General features: G+C 38.5%; 1 protein-coding gene across 12 annotated transcripts in view; it reads left to right on the forward strand.

Annotated features, from left to right (window-relative positions):
• Positions 1-23,764, forward strand: part of ANO4 (anoctamin 4) — a 404,339-nt gene that overhangs the window by 328,227 nt on the left and 52,348 nt on the right. For all 12 annotated transcript variants that reach the window (XR_007402264.1, XM_035699361.2, XM_035699362.2 and 9 more), the window contains 3 exons: positions 16,215-16,297; positions 18,872-19,012; positions 21,976-22,140. Coding sequence is in view for 11 of the 12 variants with exons in the window: in XM_035699361.2 (XP_035555254.1) it covers positions 16,215-16,297; positions 18,872-19,012; positions 21,976-22,140 (389 nt within the window). In the remaining variant the exon portion in view is untranslated. The remainder of the gene's footprint in view (positions 1-16,214; positions 16,298-18,871; positions 19,013-21,975; positions 22,141-23,764) is intronic.

Below are 23,764 nucleotides of genomic sequence, written 5' to 3' on the forward strand. Positions count from 1 at the left end.
TTAATGTTAGTGTCTGTGTGTTTGTTAATATGTACAAATACAATTGGTATTTGTATATTTGTGTTGTATCCTGAGACCTTGCTGAATCTACTTATTAGTTCTTGATATTTTCTACACAATCATGTCATCTTCAAACAGAGAGAGTTTTATTTCTTCCTTTCCAATCTGTATATCTAGCTTTTCTTTTTTTATTGCACTGCCTTCAACTTCCATATAATGTTGAATAAGAGTATTAAGAGTAGATACCCGTTCCTTGTTCCCCAGTCTGGATGAAGAAAGCATTTAATCTTTCACTCTTAGATATAATGTTAGCTGTAAGACTTTAGTAGATGCCTTTACAAAGTTGAGGAAACTCCCTATTTCCCATCTTTCTGAGAGTTTTTTTTTCTTATTATGGATGAATGTTGAATTTTGTCAAATGCTTTTCCTACATTGATTGATATGGTAATATGATAGTTTTCTTTAGTCCTTTGACGTGATGAGTTACATTGATTGATTTTCAAATATTTAGCCAGCCTTGTATTCCTGGAATAAACGTCACTTGGTTGTGGTGTATATTTATTTTACATATTTCTGAATTCTATATGTTAATATTGTGTTAAGGATTTTTGCATCATGAGGAATATTGATCTGTAGTTCACAGACCAGTTCTGTGTCTGGTTTTGACATCACAGTTATTCTAGCTTCATAAAATAAATTGGGAAAAATTCTATGTTTTTTTTTTATAATAATAAATTTATTTTTTATTGGTGTTCAATTTGCCAACATACAGAATAACACCCAGTGCTCATCCCATCAAGTGCCCCCCTCAGTGCCTGTCACCCATCCACCCACACCCCCCACCCTCCTCCCCTTCCACCACCCCCAGCTCGTTTCTGAGAGTTAGGAGTCTTCATGTTCTGTCTCCCTTTCTGATATTTCCTACCCATTTCTTCTCCCTTCCCTTCTATTCCCTTTCACTATTATTTATATTCCCCAAATGAATGAGAACATATAATGTTTGTCCTTCTCCGATTGACTTATTTCACTCATCATAATACCCTCCAGTTCCATCCATGTGGAAGCAAATGGTGGGTTTTGTCGTTTCTAATGGCTGAGTAATATTCCATTGTATACATAAATCATATCTTCTTTATCCATTCATCTTTCGATGGACACCGAGGCTCCTTCCACAGTTTGGCTATTGTGGACATTGCTGCTAGAAACATCGGGGTGCAGGTGTCCCGGTGTTTCATTGCATCTGTATCTTTGGGGTAAATCCCCAACAGTGCAATTGCTGGGTCCTAGGGCAGGTCTATTTTTAATTCTTTGAGGAACCTCCACACAGTTTTCCAGAGTGGCTGCACCAGTTCACATTCCCACCAACAGTGTAAGAGGGTTCCCTTTTCTCCACATCCTCTCCAACATTTGTGGTTTCCTGCCTTGTTAATTTCCCCCATTCTCACTGGTGTGAGGTGGTATCTCATTGTGGTTTTGATTTGAATTTCCCTGATGGCAAGTGATGCAGAGCATTTTCTCATGTGCGTGTTGGCCATGTCTATGTCTTCCTCTGTGAGATTTCTGTTCATGTCTTTTGCCCATTTCATGATTGGATTGTTTGTTTCTTTGGTGTTGAGTTTAATAAGTTCTTTATAGATCTTGGAAACTAGCCCTTTATCTGATAGGTCATTTGCTAATATCTTCTCCCATTCTGTAGGTTGTCTTTTAGTTTTGTTGACTGTATCCTTTGCTGTGCAAAAGCTTCTTATCTTGATGAAGTTCCAATAGTTCATTTTTGCTTTTGTTTCTTTTGCCTTCGTGGATGTATCTTGCAAGAAGTTACTGTGGCTGAGTTCAAAAAGGGTGTTGCCTGTGTTCTCTAGGATTTTGATGGAATCTTGTCTCACATTTAGATCTTTCATCCATTTTGAGTTTATCTTTGTGTATGGTGCAAGAGAGTGGTCTAGTTTCATTCTTCTGCATGTGGATGTCCAATTTTCCCAGCACCATTTATTGAAGAGACTGTCTTTCTTCCAATGGGTAGTCTTTCCTCCTTTATTGAATATTAGTTGACCATAAAGTTGAGGGTCCACTTCTGGGTTCTCTATTCTGTTCCATTGATCTATGTGTCTGTTTTTGTGCCAGTACCACACTGTCTTGATGACCACAGCTTTGTAGTACAACCTGAAATCTGGCATTGTGATGCCCCCAGATATGGTTTTCTTTTTTAAAATTCCCCTGGCTATTCGGGGTCTTTTCTGATTCCACACAAATCTTAAAATAATTTGTTCTAACTCTTTGAAGAAAGTCCATGGTATTTTGATATGGATTGCATTAAACGTGTAAATTGCCCTGGGTAACATTGACATTTTCACAATATTAATTATGCCAATCCATGAGCGTAGAATATTTTTCCATCTCTTTGTGTCTTCCTCAATTTCTTTCAGAAGTGTTCTATAGTTTTGAGGGTATAGATCCTTTACCTCTTTGGTTAGGTTTATTCCTAGGTACCTTATGCTTTTGGGTGCAATTGTAAATGGGATTGACTCCTTAATTTCTCTTTCTTCACTCTCATTGTTAGTGTATAGAAATGCTATCCATTTGTTATTGAATTTTCTTACTTTTAAGTTAAAAGCGTTTTTTATATATTTTTGCAAATATTTTTCCCATTTTGAGGCTTGCATTTCCTTTTCTTAATAGTGCCTTTAGAAAATCAAGAGGTTTTACTTTTTTTTTCTTTTCTGTGTATGCGTTTAATTTTTTGTTTAAGATATCTTTGCCAGGGATCCTTGGGTGGCTCCGCAGTTTAGCGCCTGCCATTGGTCCAGGATATGATCCTGGAGTCCTGGCATCGAGTCCCACATCGGCTCCCTGTATGAAGCCTGCTTCTCCCTCTGCCTGTGTCTCTGCCTGTGTGTGTGTCTCTCTCTCTATCATGAATAAATAAAATCTTAAAAAATAAGATATCTTTGCCAAAATCAAGGTTTCTAAGATTTTGTCCCATATCTTCTCATAAAAAGCTCATAGTTTTAGCTCATATATTTAGATTCATGGTTATTTCAAGTTGATTTTTATATCTAAGGTTGAAGGTCAGATCTATTTCTTTGCATAAATGGATAGCCAGTTGTTCCATTACCACTTTTTGAAAGATTATCCTTTTCCTCCTCAAAATTTACCCACATGTGTGTGGATCTACATCTGGAATTGTTTTTTGTTTATATGTGTACTCCTGAAAAAAATCATTTTTATTGAACTATAATTGATATATTAGTTTCAAGTGTACAACATAATAATTTAATATTTGCTTACACTGCAAAATGATTACTGCAATAACACTAGTTAATTAACATCCATTACCACATATCATTTTAGACTTTTTTCTTGTTAAGAACTTTTAAGATCTACTCTCTTTGCAACTAACAATAGAGTATTATTAATTATAATCACTATGCTATATGTTATATTCCCATGACATTTATTTTATAGTTTTATATTTTATAGTAAACATCCATACCTTTTGAGCACCTTCACTCTTTCTCCCCACTTCTGGAAACCATAATCTGTTCTCTGTATCTCTCAGCTTACGGGATTTCTTTTATTCTTTATGTTTAGACTGCATGTACAAATAAACTTATTTTAATGACAATTCAAAGTTTCTATATGTAGTTCTTTAAGGAAGAGTGATGCTTCCCTTTGTTTTTTCTCAAGATTGCTTTGGCTATTTAGGGTCTATTATGGTCCCATACAATTTTAGGATTGTTTCTTTTTTTTTCTGTTTCCGTGAAAAATGCCATTGAAATTTTGATAGGGATTTTATTGAATCTATAGCTTATAGACATTTTAACAATATTAATATTTCTTCCAATCCATGAACATGGAATATCTTTCCATTTAATTGTGTCTTCTTCAATTTCTTTGTGTCTTTGTATCTTCTAATTGTGTCTTCTTTCAATTTCTTAACTGTGTCTTAGTTTTCAGTGTACAGATCTTTCAAACTCCTTGGAGATAGATAGATATATATATATATATATATATATATATCTATTCTATATATATATATCTATATATATATCTATTCTATATATATATATATATATCTATTCTATATATATATATATAGAATATATATATATATATTCCTAGCTATTTTATTCTTTTGATGCCGCTATGTATTATATAAATTTTATATATTGTTTTTGTATCCTGAAACTTTCCTGAATTTGTTTATTAATGTTTTTTAACAGTTTTTTTTTTTTACTGGAATCTTTAGTCTTTCTGCACACTGTATCATGTCATCTGCAAGTAGTAACAGTTTTACTTCTTCCTTTTCAATTTGGATGCCTTTTATTTCTTTTTCTTCCCTAATTGCTGTGGCTAGGACTTCTAGTACTATGTTGATAAAAGTGGTAAGAGTAGGCATCCTTGTCTTGTTCTTGATCTTAGAGGTAAAACTTCCAGCTTCTCACCATTAAGTATAACGTTAGTAGTTGTAGGCTTGTCCTCCATGATCTTGAATATGTTGAGGTGCATTCCCTTTACACTCACTTTGTTGAGAGTTTTTATCATAAATCAACGTTGAATTTTGTCAAGTGCTTTCTCTATATCTATTGAGATGATTATAAGATTTGTATCCTTCATTTTGTTAATGTGGTGTATCATGTTGATTGATTTATGGATATTGAACCATCCTTGCATCCCTGGAGTAAATCCCACATGATCACAGTGAATGATCAGTTTATTGTAATGTTAAGTTTAGTTTGCTAATATTTTCTTTTTTACTTTTTAATTTTTTTAAGTTTTTATTTAAATTCTGGTTGTTAACATATAGTGTAATATTGCTTTCAGGAGTAGAATTTAGTTATCCCTTTACATATAACTCAGTGATTTACCAATATTTTGTTGAGGATTTTGCATCTGTATTCATCTCAATATTGCCCTGTAATTTTCTTTTGTTGTAGCATCCTTGTCTGGTTTTGGTATCAGGGTAATTCTAGACTCACAAAATGAATTTAGAAATGGTACCTCCTTGGGGCACCTGGGTGGCTCAGTCAGTTAAGCATCCAATTCTGGATTTCAGTTCAGGCCATAACTCCAGGTCATGGGATCACACCCCACATCTGCTCCACATTCAGCATGAAGTCTGCTTGGGTTTCTTTCCCTCTACCACTTCCCCCCACTTGCTCATTCTTGCTTTCTGTCTCTCTAAAATAAATAAATCTTTAAAAAAAAAGAAATGGTACCCCCTCTTCTATTTTTTTTGAAGAATTTGAGAAAGGATTAGTATTAATTCTTCTTTAAATATTTGGTAGAATTCACCAGTGAAGCTGTCTAGTCCTTGTTTTTTGTTTCTTGGGATATGTGTACTTTTATGGCAATAACACACTGTCTTGATCATTATAGCATAATAGTAATCCTTGAAGTGTTAGTCGTTTTAAACATTGTCTTGGCTATTTTAGGGACTTTGCATTTCTCTGTATATTTTAGAATCAATTTGTCAGTTTCTACCAGAAAAGATGTTAATATTTTTACTGTGATGGAGTTGAATCAAGAGATCATTTTGGGAAGGTTGAAAACTCAATATCAAATATATCTATCTATGAACATTATTTAAATTTTTATTTAAGTATTTCATTATTTCTCTGTGCAATTATTTTCAATGTACAGGTTTGGATATTTTGTTCAATTTATCACTATTTATTTAGTATTTTTGACTTTTTATCAATAGTTTTATTTCAGTAACTTTACTTTCCAGTTGCTCATTTCTACTGTATAAAAATGCAATTGACTTTAGTACATTTACCTCATATTCTATAAATATCCTCATTTATAGCTGCTACCAGCTTTCTTGTAGATTCCGTGAGATTTTCAACATGGATGATTATGACATTTATAAATAAGTATAATTTTGTTTCTTTTTTAATAATCCAGATGGGTTTAATTTTTTCTTGCCTTATTACACTGACAAGATAATGTTAGATAGAAGTTATGGTATCAGACATCTTTCCCTTGTTCTCAGTGTTGGGGGGAAAGTATTAAGTCTTTTACTATTAAGTATGATAGAAAATGTAAATTTTTGTAAATACCCCTTTATCAAGTTGAAGAATTTTACTTCTATTTCTAGGGGATGGGGTTTTTATCATGAATGGGTATAGTTGCTGGATATAGAATTCTAGGTGGGCAGGGTTTTCTTTCAATACTTTAGAGCACAGATTCTCAATCAGAAGTGATTTTTTGCCTCTCAGGAGACTTTAGGCAATGTGTAGACACATTTTTTGGTTGTCATAACTGAGAGAAAGATATTGGCATCTGGATCCAGTACCCAGAAGTCAGGGATGCTGCTAAACATCATACAATGCATAAAACAACACCCCCACACACAAGGAATCAAATGGTCTGAGATATCAATAGTGTTGAGTTTGAGAAACATTGCTAAATTTACAATCTATCTTTTCCTGAAGTCACATAGCCTAGTTAAGTTTCTTTTGGAAAATCATCTGACAGTTCTATCTCAGCATTCTCATCTATAGTTTTATCTCAGATTCTCATTTAATCTGAAAATTAAAGTGCCACTAACATATGGAATGCTGTGATGTAAAATAATGACTTATATTATCAAAATAGTTGACACAATGTTAGTTGTGTCAAGATTGAAAACCCTGCCTTAAGGGATGCCTTTCCATTACGTGGAGGTTTGCACAGTTTTTATAAGATATCTGCTTTCTTTTCTTTCTTTCTTTCTTTCTTTTTTTTTTTTTCTATATAAGATTTTCCTCCTTTGGGGGCTCCTGGGTGGCTCAGTTGCTTAAGCATCTGCCTTTGGCTCAGGTCATAATCCCAGGGTTCTGGGATCAAGCCCTGCATCAGGCTCCCTGCTCTGGGGGGAGCCTGCTTCTCTCTCCCTCTGCCTACCTTTGTCCCTGCTTGCTTGCTCACTCTCTCTGTCAAATAAATAAATAAAATCTTTAAAAAAAATATTTTCCTCTCTTTGTGTCTGCTTTGAAAACTTTTTACTTTTGATTCTAAGAAATTTGATTGATATGTGCTTTTGTGTCATTTTCTTTGTGTTTCTTACAATTGGGGTTCATTAAGTTTCTTAGATCAATAAGTTTACGTTTTTATCCAATTTTGAAATTTTTCCAGAATCACTTAGTATTGTTCTATAGGTCACTTATGCCTTGTTCACATTTTTCAGTTTTTTAGTCGTTGTGTTATCTACTTTTTGTATTGTTTCTATTGATTTGTCTTCAGATTTACTGATCTTTTTTGAAGTCTAATCTTCTGTTAATCTATCCTTTGTATTTTTCTTTTCATAACTTTCATTTTCCATTCTCAAATCTCAATCAGTTGGACTTTTTATGCCTGGTATTATTCTCCTTGTTGTGTTCATGTTTTCATCTACCTTCTTGACATATAAAGCATACTTATAACAGTTGTTTTATCATCCTTATTCTATCATTTCTGTCAGTTCTGGGCTGTCTCCCTGGGATTGGTTGAATTTTCTCCTGTTTATAGGCTTTATTTTCCTGCTTATTTGTATGTCTAGTAATTTTTTATTAAATGCTGAAAAGTGTTGAATTTTGTTTTTCATTATGTTTCCTAACTGTTTACTTTGTTCAGGTATGCAGTTAATTCACTTGCAGTCCAGTTAGATCTTCTTTAGACTTGTTTTTATCTTATTAGGTTAGGTCCAGACCCACTGCTAAGGGATGACCTTTATGAGGCCTCTTATGCATGCTATGTGTTGCAACATCTCCATACTCTGACTAGTGAGATTGTAAACGTTTTTTTAGATCTCCATGAATTTTTTCTCTTTTTTTTCTTTCTATGAATTCTGAGGATTGTTTAGCTACCATCAAACAGCCTCATGTAGTTTTGCTCCATGCATGTGAAGAGCAGAAAGGACTTCGTTACTGATGCCTTGAGCTTTCTTTCAACATAGTTCCCTTCTCTCTGGTACTCTGCCCCACAAACTCTTGCCACCTCACTCTCCCCACTCTAATCTCCCGAGCTCAGTAAGACCTCTGAGTTCCTCCACCTGAATTGTATCCTGTAAATGGCTTCCAAACAATGAGCTGGTGTGATCTTAAGGCTTACCTTACTTATTTTTTTTCTCTCAAGGATCACAGTCCTGCATTATCTCTTGTCCAGTACTGAAAACAGTTTCTTATATTGAGAAGTTAATCCTTATGGGTAGAAGCAAAAATCCTCAGTCTCCTGCAGCTTGATGGCTTTTTATAGAAGGGAAGCATACACTGAGGCAGGGCCTCAAACAATTGCAGTTACTTGGGGAAACTGACATGGTGTAGCCTCATTTTTACCAGTTCAGAAGCACTTTTTTTTTTCAGAAGCACCTTTTGAATACCCAGAGATAATTGAACTTGGGCAAACAGACACCTCTTCTTTTTTTGGGGTGGGGGAGGGAGTCTTTTTTAAAATTTACATTCAATTAATTAACATATAATGTATTATTGGTTTTCAGAGGTAGAGTTCAGTGATTCACCAGTCCTACATAATACCCAGTGCTCATTAGATCAGGTGCCCTCTTTAATGTCCATCAGCCAGTTATCTCATCCCCCTACACCCCTCTCCTCCAGTTCAGTTTGTTTCCTAAGGTTAAGAGTCTCTTATGGTTACAGACACCTCTTCAGAACTCTTCAAACACTAGTGCATAATCCAGAATGTGAAAATTCAAGTATATGGTAGAGAATATTATTTTATAATGACCATCTAGAGCTAGTTGGTCTTCCTGTATCAGAATACTTAGGAAGCCAAATTACTCATCATCTGCTGTTTGAGCTTGGAAACTGGTGCAGCTAGCAAAACCCCTAGCACATCAAAAGAATGCAGTAAATAACTGTTAAATGAATGGAAAATAGGAGCAAGAACTATTTTTTCTGCTGAATATTAGGCATCTTTATTTCATTTCATAGAATACCCCTAGAGATGGGTTTATGTCAGGATACCACTTTAATACCCTACATTAGCTCAAACTGCAAAATTTGTATTCTAAGATCCTTGTTTATCCTAAGTTACAGATTGGCAACCCCCTATCTAGATACATTAACTTTCTCCAGAATGGTTCTAATACCAATAATTAAGCTTCCATTTAAATATAGTCACATTCCTATTTTTTCCTGGATCCTGAGATTAACTTCATCTTGGCATTTTGGGGTGTTTTACAAACTCTCTACTCACTCATTTACATTCACTTGCATTATTATTGCCAAAGCCCACTCCAGATGTTGCAAATTAGCAACTAATAAAAATCTTCTGGGTCTAGGGCACTAGGTAGCTCAGGCCATGATCTCAGCGTCCTGGGATTGAGCTCCACATTGGGTTCCCTATTCAGTAGGGTGTCTGTTTGTCCCTCTCCCTCTGCCCTTCATCTGCTACTCATGCACTCTCTCTCATGCTCCACTCTCTCAAATAAATAAAATCTTTTAAAAAATACTCTGGCCCTCACCAATTTTAAAAATATACAAATAAACTATGATTTTGAAACTGAGATAGTTCACATGAAGGTACATGTTTACAGTGTCTTTTGAAAAAAATTGAATATCTGGCCACAATGTAATCAGTGGAAACTGAAGAACACCTATCACTTGGTACTCACACTCCCCACTGGTCCCATTCCTGACCACTCCCTGTTATGTGGTTTCCTCTTCTAGGTTTTGTACTGATCTGGTCATTGTAGCATTTGAGTTTGTGACTCCTCCCTAAGCTCATTCGTTATGTGTAGATTTTATGAGTTAAGCTCTCAGGGGGTGACCTCATTCCTCTATTTCTAAGTTTTTGGGAAGCACATCCATGTAACTCCCCTGTACCTTCTCTAAATGAACATTCTCAGAAAGTTATAAAGGACTGAAATAATGAAATCTGTTAGTATTATTCATTTTACTTTTAAAAAGAAGGAAATTAGAATTGGGAGAAAAATTACTATGTGTGATTTCCTAGGAAGAGAATCATGCTGATCAAGTTTCTCAAAATGCTTTGAATCATCACACAGCAGGTCACTTTACCGAAATAAAAATCATCCTTTATTTTTCCTATATACTACTCATTTTATTGCTGGCCACAGCTCAATTCTTGTTTTTATACAAATAGAACATAATCTTTTGACAAGTTAAGGAAAGAAGTTAAACTATAGGATCTTAAAGCCCTTGGGTATTTTTTTTTTCAAAAATAAGAAGTAAACATGCCTTTATAATTAATTTTCTAGCATTAGACACAATTCTCTTCTGGACTACCAGGCTATAAATTTTCCAAATGAAGAATCAAATTAGGCCTTTGAAAACCTATTATGTTACCAAAGGGCAAAAATACTAGCATCATGTATTCCTAGCAATTTTGAGAATAAATGTGGGTTTTTCCAGGCCTCCAGAAGAAAAGAATAGACCTAAGGGAAGGATAGAGAGTAAGTGCCAGACTCTCACAGGGAACTATACCAGGGGTATGGTACTTTGGTTTTTATAACTAGTTACAACAAAGTGCTCCTATGGTTCAAAGAGTAGGCTTTATTTTTCTTTTTGGCTCTTCTTGGTTCAATAGAAATTAGAGGCCCCAGATTAGACTGTGACCTTCTAGCTACAAGACAGGTAGCATCCCTCACTCTTACCCTAAATGCTAGTTTCCCCTGGTCATTTTGATAGCCCAAATAACTCTGTTATGATTTGAATTGTGTCCTCCAAAACAGTGTAAGTCTTAGCTCCTGGTGCCTATGCAAGTGATTTTATTTGGAAATAAGGTCTTTGAAGATGTAATCAAGTTAGGACAAGGCCATACTGTATTCCCAGGATGGCTGGTGTCCTTACAAGAATAGGAAATGGAGAGACAGACACTCATAGGCTAGGATGCCATGTGAAGACAGACAAGAAATCGGAATAACGCTTCTGCAACCAGGGGATGCCAAAAATTGCCACCAACTACCAGGAGCTAGGAGAGAGTCATAGAAGATACTCTCCCTCAGAGCCTCCAATAGATACTAACACTGCCAGCACCTTGATTTTGAAATTCTAACCTCTAAAACTATAAAAGAATAAATGTGCTGTTTTAAGTTCCCCCAACCAAAAAATAAAAAAATAAAAAAAGCCACATTTGGCTCAAATCCCAGTTCTGTAATTTACTAGCCATGTGACTTCTTTGGATCTCAGATTCTTCATTCATAGGATGATGAAAATAATACCCACCTTGACAGACTTTTGAGAAAATAAAACATAGGACCTAAAATGACTGAACAGTGCAGTATCTCAACCCTGCCATGGAACCCAAAGTATGCAGCTGAAAGGGGATATTTCCCTGCATAAGACTCTCTAAATGCCTTAGAAAAGGCATCAAAAATAATAACGCAGTGGGTTTTTTTCTTCCTGTTTGCAAAATGTTAACCATAGTTGTACTTTCCAAAAAAGCCTGTATCCATTAGAATAACTACAGTTAACTGCTGTAATACACAAAAAACAAAACCTAGATGTTTAACAGAACCCATGCACATGAGGGGCGCCTGGGTGGCATAGTAGGTTAAGCGTCTGACTCTTGGTTTTGACTGAGGTCATGATCTCAGGGTTGTGGGATCAAGGCCTGCATTCACCCCCTTCCCAACCCCCACCCCCATACTTGCTCTCTCACACTCTCTCAAATAATGAAATAAATCATTAAAAAAAAGAAAAACATGCACATGAAACCCAACCACATGTTTCTGGTTGTTAGACTTCTATGTGGTCATTTAAGTACCCAGGTTCCTTTTATTTTATGGCTCTATCTTCTTCTGGATCCTTAGAGTCCTCTCCACTCACCCTTCAAAAGGAGAAAAGCATAGAGATTACATAATCACTTCCTAATTTTTTAGTCCAAAGCTGACATATATCATCACTTCTGCTTACTCTCCATTTGCCAAAATGTGGCCACATCTAACTGTCATAAAGACTGGAAAATGTAGTCTAACTATGCCTAGAAAGACAAGAAATGGTTTTGGTAAATGCATAGAAGTCTGCCACAAATTCATTTGAAATTGACAGTAATTGTTCAATTTAAGAAAATGGCAATGGAACATGGCTTACAGAACACTGTTATGTCCTATTTGTATCCTTCATGGGCTACATGTGACAACCTTCTCAACTGTGTATGATTCTACCTAGACTTAAATTCATAAGTCTCAGATTTTTCTAATGTTGTGAAGGGATTGTTATTTGGCACCAATGTTAACACCTCAGATGAACTTCTTGGGTAGGTTAACTGGTACTACAGGTAGTATAAAGTAGAAAAGAGAGTATAGAGAGATGAGAGCATGCAAAGCTCTATCTTATCACTAAGACTAATACTGTTTTAGATATTGTGGCTCAATGTCACCCTATCTAAAATCTGTAAGAGGGATCCCTGGGTGGCGCAGCGGTTTGGCGCCTGCCTTTGGCCCGGGGCGCGATCCTGGAGACCCGGGATCGAATCCCACGTCAGGCTCCCGGTGCATGGAGCCTGCTTCTCCCTCTGCCTGTGTCTCTGCCTCTCTCTCTCTCTCTGTGACTATCATAAATAAATAAAAGTTAAAAAAAATTTTAAAATCTGTAAGAGAAGTAACTTGTAAGTTTTTTTCATCTTCATGCCTCGTGCAGTGTCTCAGTAATTAGATGGGGTAAGCATTCCTGGCTGGCAGATAGCTCTCCATCACATGGTCATTTGGGGACTCCTATTCCTACAAACAAGTTGTTGGCCATCCTCCCAGGCCTTGGCATCATTGGCATAATATCACCTGAGTCATTTGGGTTCCACCTATCCAAAAGGGTAAAGAGAATGTGGAAAAGGCACCCTCAGTGTCTTAAGATATCAACAGGCAAGTAGTGGCATACATCACATTACTTCTGTTCACATTCCACCGATGAGAACTGTCCTTTGGCCCACATCTAACAGTAAGGAGATCTGAGAACTACAGCATAGGTGGATGGCTGCAACACCAGCAATAGTCCTTTTATGTGGAACAAGGCAATAATGCATCTCAAAGGAAGGAAGTCCTTGCCTCAGGGTCCATGCAACAAGGTCATAAGAGTAATAATTAGAACAGAATGTTGTTGTCACACCTGGGTGTTCAGTTAGTTAAGCATCCAGCTCTTAATTTTGACTTAGGTCATGATCTCAGGGTCGTGAGATGGAGCCCAGTGTCGGGCTCTGTGCTTCTGTGCTAGGTGTGGAGCCTACTTGAGATTCATTTTCTCTCTATATATATCTCTGGCCCTTCCCCTGCCCTGCTCCTGTGCTCTCTCTTGCTTTCTCGCTCGCTCTCTAAAAAAAAAAAAAAAAAAGAAAGAAAGAAAAGAAAAGAAAAAAGAATGATACTTTATTGCAAGGCAAAAGAGAAGGATACTAAGTTTTCATGTTAGTAACTTATTATTTAACCATCACTGATGCATAAAGCATTTGCAAGATATAATTGCATGTTTTTCAGACTTATACCCTAATTACCCTAATTTTGTATAGGGCCTAGATAAATAAGAAAAGAATAATTTGCCATATTGCATTCATTTTCATGACAGCATGTCATTTGTCCATTTACTGTGCCTCTGTGGATGCCAGTCACTGTGCTAGGTCCCAGTTATATAGGGGCAGCTAATACATAGCCCTTATTCTCAAGAAGCCCATGACTAGTGATAGGAATGATAAAGTTTTTCTCTTGTTTTGAAATGCTGAGTGCTATGCTCAGCACTGACCCAGAGTTACCTACACAGCTCAGCATGGGTATAGAGAAGGTTCAAAGGGAGTGGTTGTAGAACTCATAGGGCCAAACCTGGAAGCAGGAGTAGGACTTGGCCAAATGGAACATTATAAGCTGAAGAAATAGCATGGACAAAGCTGAGAAAATGATGTAAGAGCTCAGGTGTGAAGACTGCTAGTAAGGGAGCCTGGAGCCTAGAGTATGAGTTAGGGCAAAGAGGTAGGCACAAGCAGGGTCATTAGGAGCCTTGTATCCTGTGCTGGTAAATGGGGGCTTGTTCTATAGTTGGTGTGCCTCCCTGACACTCAGACGAGGCCTAGACCTCATTTTCAAAAAAGCATTATCCAGGGATCCCTGGGTGGCGCAGTGGTTTGGCGCCTGCCTTTGGCCCAGGGCGCGGTCCTGGAGACCTGGGATCGAATCCCACGTCGGGCTCCCGGTGCATGGAGCCTGCTTCTCCCTCTGCCTGTGTCTCTGCCTCTCTCTCTCTCACTGTGTGCCTATCATAAATAAATAAAAGTTTAAAAACAAAAACAAAAAAAAAAAAACAAAAAAGCATTATCTGTATAGAAAGATAGATTGGAATCTAAGGAGCTCGGAATACGAGCAGTGAGATTAAACCTTCTGATACTTTGAAAAAAGTATTTTGGACCAAAATTTTTTGCAGGAAGAATTTTGCAAAGTAGAAAACCGTGACAAACCACTTAGGAATTTTTAAGTCTTGTAAGAATCAACCCAACAAAGAAATAATACTTTTTAATCACACTTATTGTACTGAGTGATCTAGCAGTAGAAGACAAATTATATATGCTAACATAAAACCAGCTTCAAAGGAGACAAAGAGGAAAATGTGAATTCACTACATAAGGCCACACATAACTAGGCACAGTCAAAGTGCAGGGGGTCCCAGGGCTGTGAGTGTTTAGGCAAGGGGATTTAAATCACAGATGGAATAATAAAGAGTGTGGGATTGAAGATTTGCCTTGAAAGGAGACCACCTATATTTGGTGAGATCCTAGTTCATGGTTAGAGGTAGCAGCAGATTCTTCTTAGAATGCACTTTCACACAAAAACACAAAAGAATGGCAATTATAAAAGCAATTAGTTTCTTCTTCTCATACTCTCAAGTTCTTGAATGGAAGAGAGGAAAGGGAATTACTGGTTAGAGTTTCTCTCTCCTCCAAGCAGGATGTAGCACGTGCTAGGGAGAAGAAAGGTGATGGACTGTTTCTGAAAGCCCCTGATTTGTCTTAGACGTCAGCTCCTTCAGATGAGATGCACGGATGGGTTGGTAGGGCTTGGGTGGAGCAGCAGCAGCAGTCAGTAAGACAGCCTGGATGCACAGGGTATCCTGTGGCCTGGGCTGTCCCAGAATGGTCCCCCGTTGGGCCTCTTTGAGGCCACAGGGGACAGTCCTGACTCTTAGTGAAGAATTGTCCCTTCAAGGACAGGGGAGACTCTGGAGACAAAAAAAAAAAAAAAAGAAAAAAAGGAGAAAAATCTTTAGAAAGTCCATTTGCTCGAGCGACCGGAGAACTTACTAAAAGAATTGTCCCGGGGTGAGGGGGGCATGCAAAGACAAGATAATTGGTGGGGCAGAGAACAAGTGTACAGCCTTCTTAACACTTTTGGGTTAATACACAGGCCTACATTAGAAAATCCTGCTTGCCGGGCTGGCCCTGACCCTTGCCTCTGCTAGTCTAAGTACTATAGCAAAAGGCTAAAGAGTGACAGACCCACCCGTTCCATGTTCACCTTTAGTTGCAGCCATCCTCAAAGTGTGATGGTGTGTGTATGTGCATGTATCGTGTGTCCTGGCATTTGGCTTGTGACTTCCAAGGCAGCGAGGTCAAGTCTTGATGATATTTCCCCTCTCTTGTTGTATAATTGAACTGAGTGGCATTAGCTGAATAAGGAGAAACCTCCAGATGTCTCTGGGTGGGAAGGCCAGCTACCCATATACCTCAATGAAAAAGGTTCTTAACAGAATTTGCATGCAAGGGAAACTTTTATGTGACAACAAAGGAATGGTTTGGAGAAAAAGGGTAGAGTGAAATTGCTTCTTTCAATTAAATAGTAAAATACATTTTACATAGATCCTGTTGTGCAGAGGCTTTGGGAGACAAGAAATCACTGCCAGTCAAGTGCATGTAAACTGCTCAGTTTTTATTTTGGCTTTTATGCCCCTACCTGCCCGTTGCTTTTAAAAATAAATATTCTATCCGTAAGAAAGATGTTGGTAACTTGGTTTTCTGTATGTTTATGTCCCAGGAGCTTTGTTATTCTAAGTCTGTCCTGCCTCGACTTGCAAATCAGCTTAATTTAATTCTAAATGAAATCTTTAATTTTTCATTATGTTTGACACCAGCTCAGTAATTCTCAGAAAAGGTCCTTGTTAAATGAAGCTTAGCTAGAAATCCTGATATTCATGGATGCTTGCACAAACAACTGTCGTTCTCTGCAACGACTTCATTATTCAGTGACAGTTAACAGCTTTGTTTCATTTAACCACGTCTTCTTATTTCTCTGCTTGTTCCAGCCACGGTTTTCCTGGAGTTCTGGAAAAGACGGCGAGCCGTAATTGCTTATGACTGGGATCTGATTGACTGGGAAGAAGAGGAGGTTTGTTTTATTGATCTCGGATTGTTTCAAAAAGCAAATCGACAAATACACAGTCCTCCCAAGTCATTACTCTCGGCTCTGGGTGAGAAGTCAGGTTGCCCCTAAAGCATTTTTATACCTGTCTTGGCAAAAAAAAAAAAAAGAAGAAGAAGGAGGAGGAGGAGGAGGAGAAGGAGAAGGAGAAAGAAGAAGAAAAGAGAGAAAGAAAGAAAGAAGAAAGAAAGAAAGAAAGAAAGAAAGAAAGAAAGAAAGAAAGAAAGAAGAAAAATACCTTTGGGTAGTATAAAAATGAGCAGAATTTAAAAGGAGACAACATTGTGATTGCTTAGTAGATTAAGACTCCATGGCTAAGTGAAGCATTTCACTTGTCAGTAGACACATCAGAAGAATTAGTAGCAATTTTTCTTTACTTTACTTTACTATACTTTACTTTACTTACTTTACTTTACTTTACTTTACTTTAGCAGGAGATACTAGTTTTACGGCTCGAGGGACAAGGGAAGCAAAGTTTGTAAGAGAATTCCAAGGACAGGTTTCTGTGAACGTTCCAGAACCCTGGACAGAGCCCAGAGCCGTGAAGCCTTAGAAGTATTGGAAGTCGGTAAATGCTCAGGAGAAATCACTCCCCAAGAGGCCTCCTTGGTGGAAGGGGCTAAATGCCTCATATACAAGCCTGTGGCACTCAGATTGCTGGGCAGAAAAGCCCCAACCTGCTGTATGCCTTCTTCATGGATAACCCAGGGCGTTAGTTGCCTGGGGCTGCCCTAACAGAGGATCACAGACTGGGTGGCTTAAGCAACAGAAAGAAATTAGTTGCTCAGATTTCTGAAAGCCAGAAGCCTGAGATCGAGGCCTTAGCACAGTTGGTGCCTCCCGAGGGCAGGATCTGTTGCAGGCTCCTCTCCATGGCTGATAGACAGCCACCTCCCTCCTGTGTATTCACATCATTTCTCTGTGCATGTCCATGCCTAGATTTTGTATAAAGAGCCAGTCATGTTGGATTAGGGGGCCACTCTAATGACATCACTTGACCTTAATTACCTCTGGAAAGGCTCTGTCCCAGGACAGTCACATGCTGAGTTACTTATTGACCATTAGGGCTTTGACAAATGAATTTGCAGGGGGAGGCAAGGGGAGATGCAATTTATCCCCATGACACCCAGACTTGTAGGTCTGGCTCCAGGATTGGCCTCAAGTCCCTGGGTAATGAACTCAGTAACTTAGATGTCACTCATAGCCCAGTCAATTCAGAGTTCCCCAAAGAACCAGAAGATTCCAGGTCTTTTCTGTTTATATTCTCAAGTTGTAACTTCCTAAAATAAGTAAAAGATAGCAGAACCTGTTTAGGGCTGCATCTCCCCCTGCCGTTCACCCATGGCCCGTCACTGGGTGAAGTCCAGCCCTGGGCTTATGCTGCAGCAGGAGTGAGGCTGCCCTTCCTCCTACACAGATGGGCTACGGCCAGACTGTGCCCGTCATCTGTAACCTCTCTCGTGGCAGCTCCGTCTTCCCTCTCTCTCAGCCTTTTGCATCTAAGTCCTGAGCGTTTCTGCCTAGATTGAGTCAATCTCTGTTTCACCAGATTTTCCACTCATTTCCCCTCCTCTTGTAAGACATTCACATAGACGAGGTACTTAACTAACCAGAACCCATTAGTATATACCCTCTTGCTGATTTCCTGTTTCTAATCCCGTAGTTGCTTTTTTAGTCAGAAGCTTTTCACAATAGATGGGGCTCCACTAAATGAAACAAAACTTCAACTTGATTCAGAATTAGGGCTGCCTTGATTTTAACTGGATTTGAAAGATGTTTACCTTGTTTTCAAAAAACCAATTAATACATTGAAAATCTACTGGTTCAAGGTGAATGACTCCTACAGGAATTTATTAAAAAGTAGATTTTACCTTGGTCTCTTGGCTCAGACCAAGATTCAAATCCATACCTTTCTACAGACACTGCTCTGTAAACAATTGTGTCAAGCCTTGGCTTTCCTAAGTATATTCATATTTATTGTCTTGCTTTTTGTTTCCTACGAGACCTGTAGACATAGAAGTCTTTGGTTTTGGCTGCTTCAATTGAAAAAAAAAGTTGTTTTTTTTTTAATTGTAGGAGAAAACTATGGCTTATGTCACCGTCCTAACTCACAATGTGGATTCTAGACATTTTGCTGTTCAGAAACTTTCTCTGCCCTGGTGTCTGTATCATTCCCTGGTAATAAATGTAAAAGGTTAGGAGTTATTTCAAACTGCTAGGGATAGGAGAGGTGGTCCCTTTGCTAATTCTATTTGTTTCTTCACAGTTTAATAAGATAACAGAGACCCTTAACTATTAGTCTAAATTTGCATTGCCTTGGTGATAAGAAGTCTAGATCATCACCCTTTTAGATTTTTTTCAAATGGCCAATTTCCAAACATTTAAACCTAAGGTCTCTGAGTCCACCTCACTGATTGACTGATGAGAGTGGTAGCTGTTGATTCCGGCTTGTTACATTAGAGTAAAAAAGGGTTTTCTTAATTTTTTTATTTTGTGTATATATCTCTCCATTGCATTAAAAAATGTGTCTCTGTTCTTTAGGAAGAAATACGGCCCCAGTTTGAAGCTAAGTACTCCAAGAAGGAGCGAATGAATCCCATCTCGGGAAAGCCAGAACCATACCAAGCATTTGCAGATAAATGCAGCCGACTTATTGTTTCTGCATCTGGGATATTTTTTATGGTTTGAAACTTTTCTACAAAACTCTTTGTTTCATAAAGTACAGACCTGTAGTGTGATAACAACAATAATCATATCAGGCATTTGCATAATTCTACGAAACATTTTTGCACATTCTGTTATTTATTCATCACGATGACTCCATGAGGTGGTCAGAAGTGGGACTGGTGTCCCCATATTACAGATGGAACAACTCAGAGCCCAGAAGGTGAAGGCGCTTATTCAGCCAGTAGATAGCCGAGTGCCAATTCTTTCTGTTTGCCTCCCTGTGTAAGAAACACATCCTCTGTCATGACCCAGCATATGCTATGCCAGAAGATGCACAAAACTAAGCAGAGTTACTGAACAGTGTTCACCTCTGCAATATACAATACTCTGATTATTATTTTTAGTATAGTCTTTTATTAATGCCAGATCTATCCCCCTAAAATTGATTTCCAGATTCAATAATGGTCATGTCAGCTTTGAAAAACACTAACTTGAACCTGGATTGTTGGCTTTTCCTAAAAAGAAGTCATTGGGCAATCAACTTTGACCCTGTTAATCACCAAACAAAACTTTTGCTGATTTTTCAGAAGCATCATTTTAGAACAGTAAGGGGTGGTTAAGATTCTCCTTTCCTCTTTCCAAATGGTGAGTGTGTAAATAGGTATTGTAGACCATTAGATGAGGAAGGACAAGATGACAGCAAATCTAGACACTCTGACCCCTTTTAGCCAAATAAACTCGGGGAGACAAAAGTGTGGGCAGCCTGCCCAGCAGTCCCTTGGCTCAGACCAATATTCAAATCCACACCTTTCTACCAACACTGCTCTGTAAGCAATTGTGTCAAGCCTTGGCTTTCCTAAGGACATTCATAGATATTGTCTTGCTTTTTGTTTCTTACAAGACCTGTAGACATAGAGTAAGTGTTTTCTACTCTTCATATGGGTGACATGGAGCATAGGAAGCCAAAGCCACAGAGAGGACAAACTCCATGCCCACAGTCACAATGCTAGGTGGAAGCTGAGCTATGACCCAGACCCAACTTCTGACTGAGTCCAGTGAGCTGTCCATTCCGCCATATTGCCACATTGTCTGAAATTCCATATACATTTCCCCTATCTTCCTAGCAGTAACTCAAGGATTAAGATGTGGTCAGTTGTTTTTGGCCAGTTCCAGCTAGAGTTTATACTCAAGCGAACATGTCACTCATTAGGAAGCCAAAAACAGTTGGTGTGAAACAGAGAAATGCTTCTATAAAGAAAAGCAATGTCTAAACCAGCAGAGTCCATCCTGAGGCCCAGCTTAAAGTTTTTGATAACTAAGTAGGTGAAGGCCTTTACTCTGATACACTGAATCACCTAATGAAAGACACAAAACTTTTTGGAGTCTAAGATTCCCAGTATATAGAAGATGTGTTGTATTCTTTTCACATACCATGAAATCTTCAGAGAAGTATTGCCCAATGTGGAGTTCATAGCTGATTAATAAGAAATTACGTACCTCTCACACAGTTGGCTTATTCAGCAACTGATAGCTGGATGCTTACTGTGCACCTGTAATTATGCTAAGGTACTATAGAATCCCTGGTAAGCAAAACAGATGTTATGTCTGCCCTGATGGAGCTTATAATAGTCCCCACCCCCTTTATTTGCAGCTTTGCTTCTGGGATTTAGTGCCTGCAGTCAACCCCAGGCTAGAAGCGAGTGATCCTTCTTTTTTTTTTTTTTTTTTTTTTTTTTTTTTATTTATTTATTTTTTTTTATTTATTTTTTTTTTATTGGTGTTCAATTTACTAACATACAGAATAACACCCAGTGCCCGTCACCCATTCACTCCCACCCCCCGCCCTCCTCCCCTTCTACCACCCCTAGTTCGTTTCCCAGAGTTAGCAGTCTTTATGTTCTGTCTCCCTTTCTGAGTGATCCTTCTAACGTAGCTTTAGAAGATCAGTAGTAGCCTAATGCTAAATCACAATACCTATTCATTTCATCTCATCGTGTGAGCATTTTATTGTCTTACACCATCACAAGAAGAGTGAGTACAGTACAATAAGATATTTTGAGAGGGACAGAGACCATATTCACATGGCCTTTATTACAGTGCATTTTCCTCTTTTATCATCAGTTGCTGTTGTTAATCCCATAGATTATACCCATAAAAATATGGTGTATATAGGGTTTGGCACTATCTGAGGTATCAGGCCTCCACTGGGTGCCTTAAAAATATCCCCCATAGATAAATAAGGGCAGCAGGGTGGGGAACTATTATACTTTCTAGATGGGGGAAACTGGCAATAATCAAACTAACAAATTGTTAGAAATTATAAATTGGATGCTAAAAGAAGAGTATAGGTACCATATAACAACTAGAAGGTCTGAGGGTCATGAAGAGTTTTAGTTCTGAAGGGATTCTTGAGCTGAGGTATGAAGGAGTAAATATTAACCAAGCTGTGTGTGTGTACACACGTGCACAAACATGTATGTGAGCATTTGGCATGGGCATAGGGGATGGTCAGCACTTTAGGCAAAGGAATGGTCTTAAAGATGCGCCCATCTGAAACAACAAAAGGTTCTGGAGGCCCCAGACACAAGAGAACATGGCGTTCAACAAGATAGAGTCCTACATGTCACCAATAAGCCTTTGCTTTTATCCTAAAACAATCCAAAAGAAGAATGACATCATAAGATTTCTATAATAAAAATGCTCGATCTAATACTTGCTCAATATGACATTACCCCCCAGCTTACAGCGTTTATGCTTTCGAGGACTATGGTTTTTCTGTTTGAACAACAAAGAAAATACAGGCAGGAGAGTATTAACCACAAAGAAGAGTAAGCATTTTATTGCGATTTCTCGAGTCCATACCACTGTTGCCTTATTTCCTTTCCTTGTTTTCAAATGGTGGGATTTTGCAGGGGAGCGAAACCTCCTCCTGGGACGTTCCCCTGCTGGTGCTCACTGCGTCTCCATCTTCCTCCCAGATCTGTGTGGTGATCGCTGCCGTGTTTGGGATCGTCATCTACCGGGTAGTGACTGTCAGCACATTCGCTGCCTTTAAGTGGGCGTTAATCAGGAACAACTCTCAGGTTGCAACCACTGGGACTGCTGTGTGCATCAACTTCTGCATCATCATGCTGCTGAATGTGGTAAGTGAATAACCAGGTAACTAGCCTGATGGAGAAGAGATGTGGGCTGCAGTTTCCTTCTCTTGGGAGAGGGACCCAGCCTGTCATGTAGAGCTGATGGCTGGGCAGCAAACTGCCTGACAGGAGATGCACTCAGTTCCATGGATTGAGAAGCCTTGAGGCAAATTTCAGCTCCAGGGTTTCCTATGGGGGAAGATTAGGCAAGCTACTAGCCCTCTCCAAATCTTAGTTCCCTCATTTACCCAGGGAGTTAACCCTGTATGGATACCCCTTGGAGAAACTCAGAGAAAGAACATATTTTGAAGGCCCAGACCAGACTCTGTGACATAGTACAACAGTGTTGGTTCCCATATCCTTTTGTTTTTCTTAAAGATTTTATTTTTTTTACTAAATTTGTTTTTTATTGGTGTTCAATTTACCAACATACATAATAACACCCAGTGCTCATCCCGTCAAGTGCCCCCCTCAGTGCCCGCCACCCATTCACCCCCACCCCTGGCCCTCCTCCCCTTCCACCACCCCTAGTTTGTTTCCCAGAGTTAGGAGTCTTTATGTTCTGTCTCCCTTTCTGATATTTCCCACACATTTCTTCTCCCTTCCCTTATATTCCCTTTCACTATTATTTATATTCCCCAAATGAATGAGAACATATAATGTTTGTCCTTCTCAGATTGACTTACTTCACTCAGCATAATACCCTCCAGTTCCATCCATGTGGAAGCAAATGGTGGGTATTTGTCATTTCTAATGGCTGAGTAATATTCCACTGTATACATAAACCACATCTTCTTTATCCATTCATCTTTTGATGGACACCAAGGCTCCTTCCACAGTTTGGCTATTGTGGACATTGCTGCTAGAAACATCGGGGTGCAGGTGTCCCGGCGTTTCATTGCATCTGTATCTTTGGGGTAAATCCCCAACAGTGCAATTGCTGGGTCATAGGGCAGGTCTATTTTTAACTCTTTGAGGAACCTCCACAGTTTTCCAGAGTGGCTGCACCAGTTCACATTCCCACCAACAGTGCAGGAGGGTTCCCTTTTCTCCGCACCCTCTCCAACATTTGTTGTTTCCTGCCTTGTTAATTTTCCCCATTCTCACTAGTGTGAGGTGGTATCTCATTGTGGTTTTGATTTGTATTTCCCTGATGGCAAGTGATGTAGAGCATTTTCTCATGTGCGTGTTGGCCATGTCTATGTATTCCTCTGTGAGATTTCTGTTCATGTCTTTTGCCCATTTCATGATTGGATTGTTTGTTTCTTTGGTGTTGAGTTTAAGAAGTTCTTTATAGATCTTGGAAACTAGCCCTTTATCTGATATGTCATTTGCAAATATCTTCCTCCATTCTGTAGGTTGTCTTTTAGTTTTGTTGGCTGTATCCTTTGCTGTGCAAAAGCTTCTTATCTTGATGAAGTTCCAATAGTTCATTTTTGCTTTTGTTTCTTTTGCCTTCGTGGATGTATCTTGCAAGAAGTTACTGTGGCCAAGTTCAAAAAGGTGTTGCCTGTGTTCTCCTCTAGGATTTTGATGGAATCTTGTCTCACATTTAGATCTTTCATCCATTTTGAGTTTATCTTTGTGTATGGTGAAAGAGTGGTTCATTCTTCTGCATGTGGATGTCCAA

The sequence above is a fragment of the Canis lupus genome, chromosome 15 (assembly GCF_003254725.2).
Source record: "Canis lupus dingo isolate Sandy chromosome 15, ASM325472v2, whole genome shotgun sequence".
NCBI lineage: Eukaryota > Metazoa > Chordata > Mammalia > Carnivora > Canidae > Canis > Canis lupus.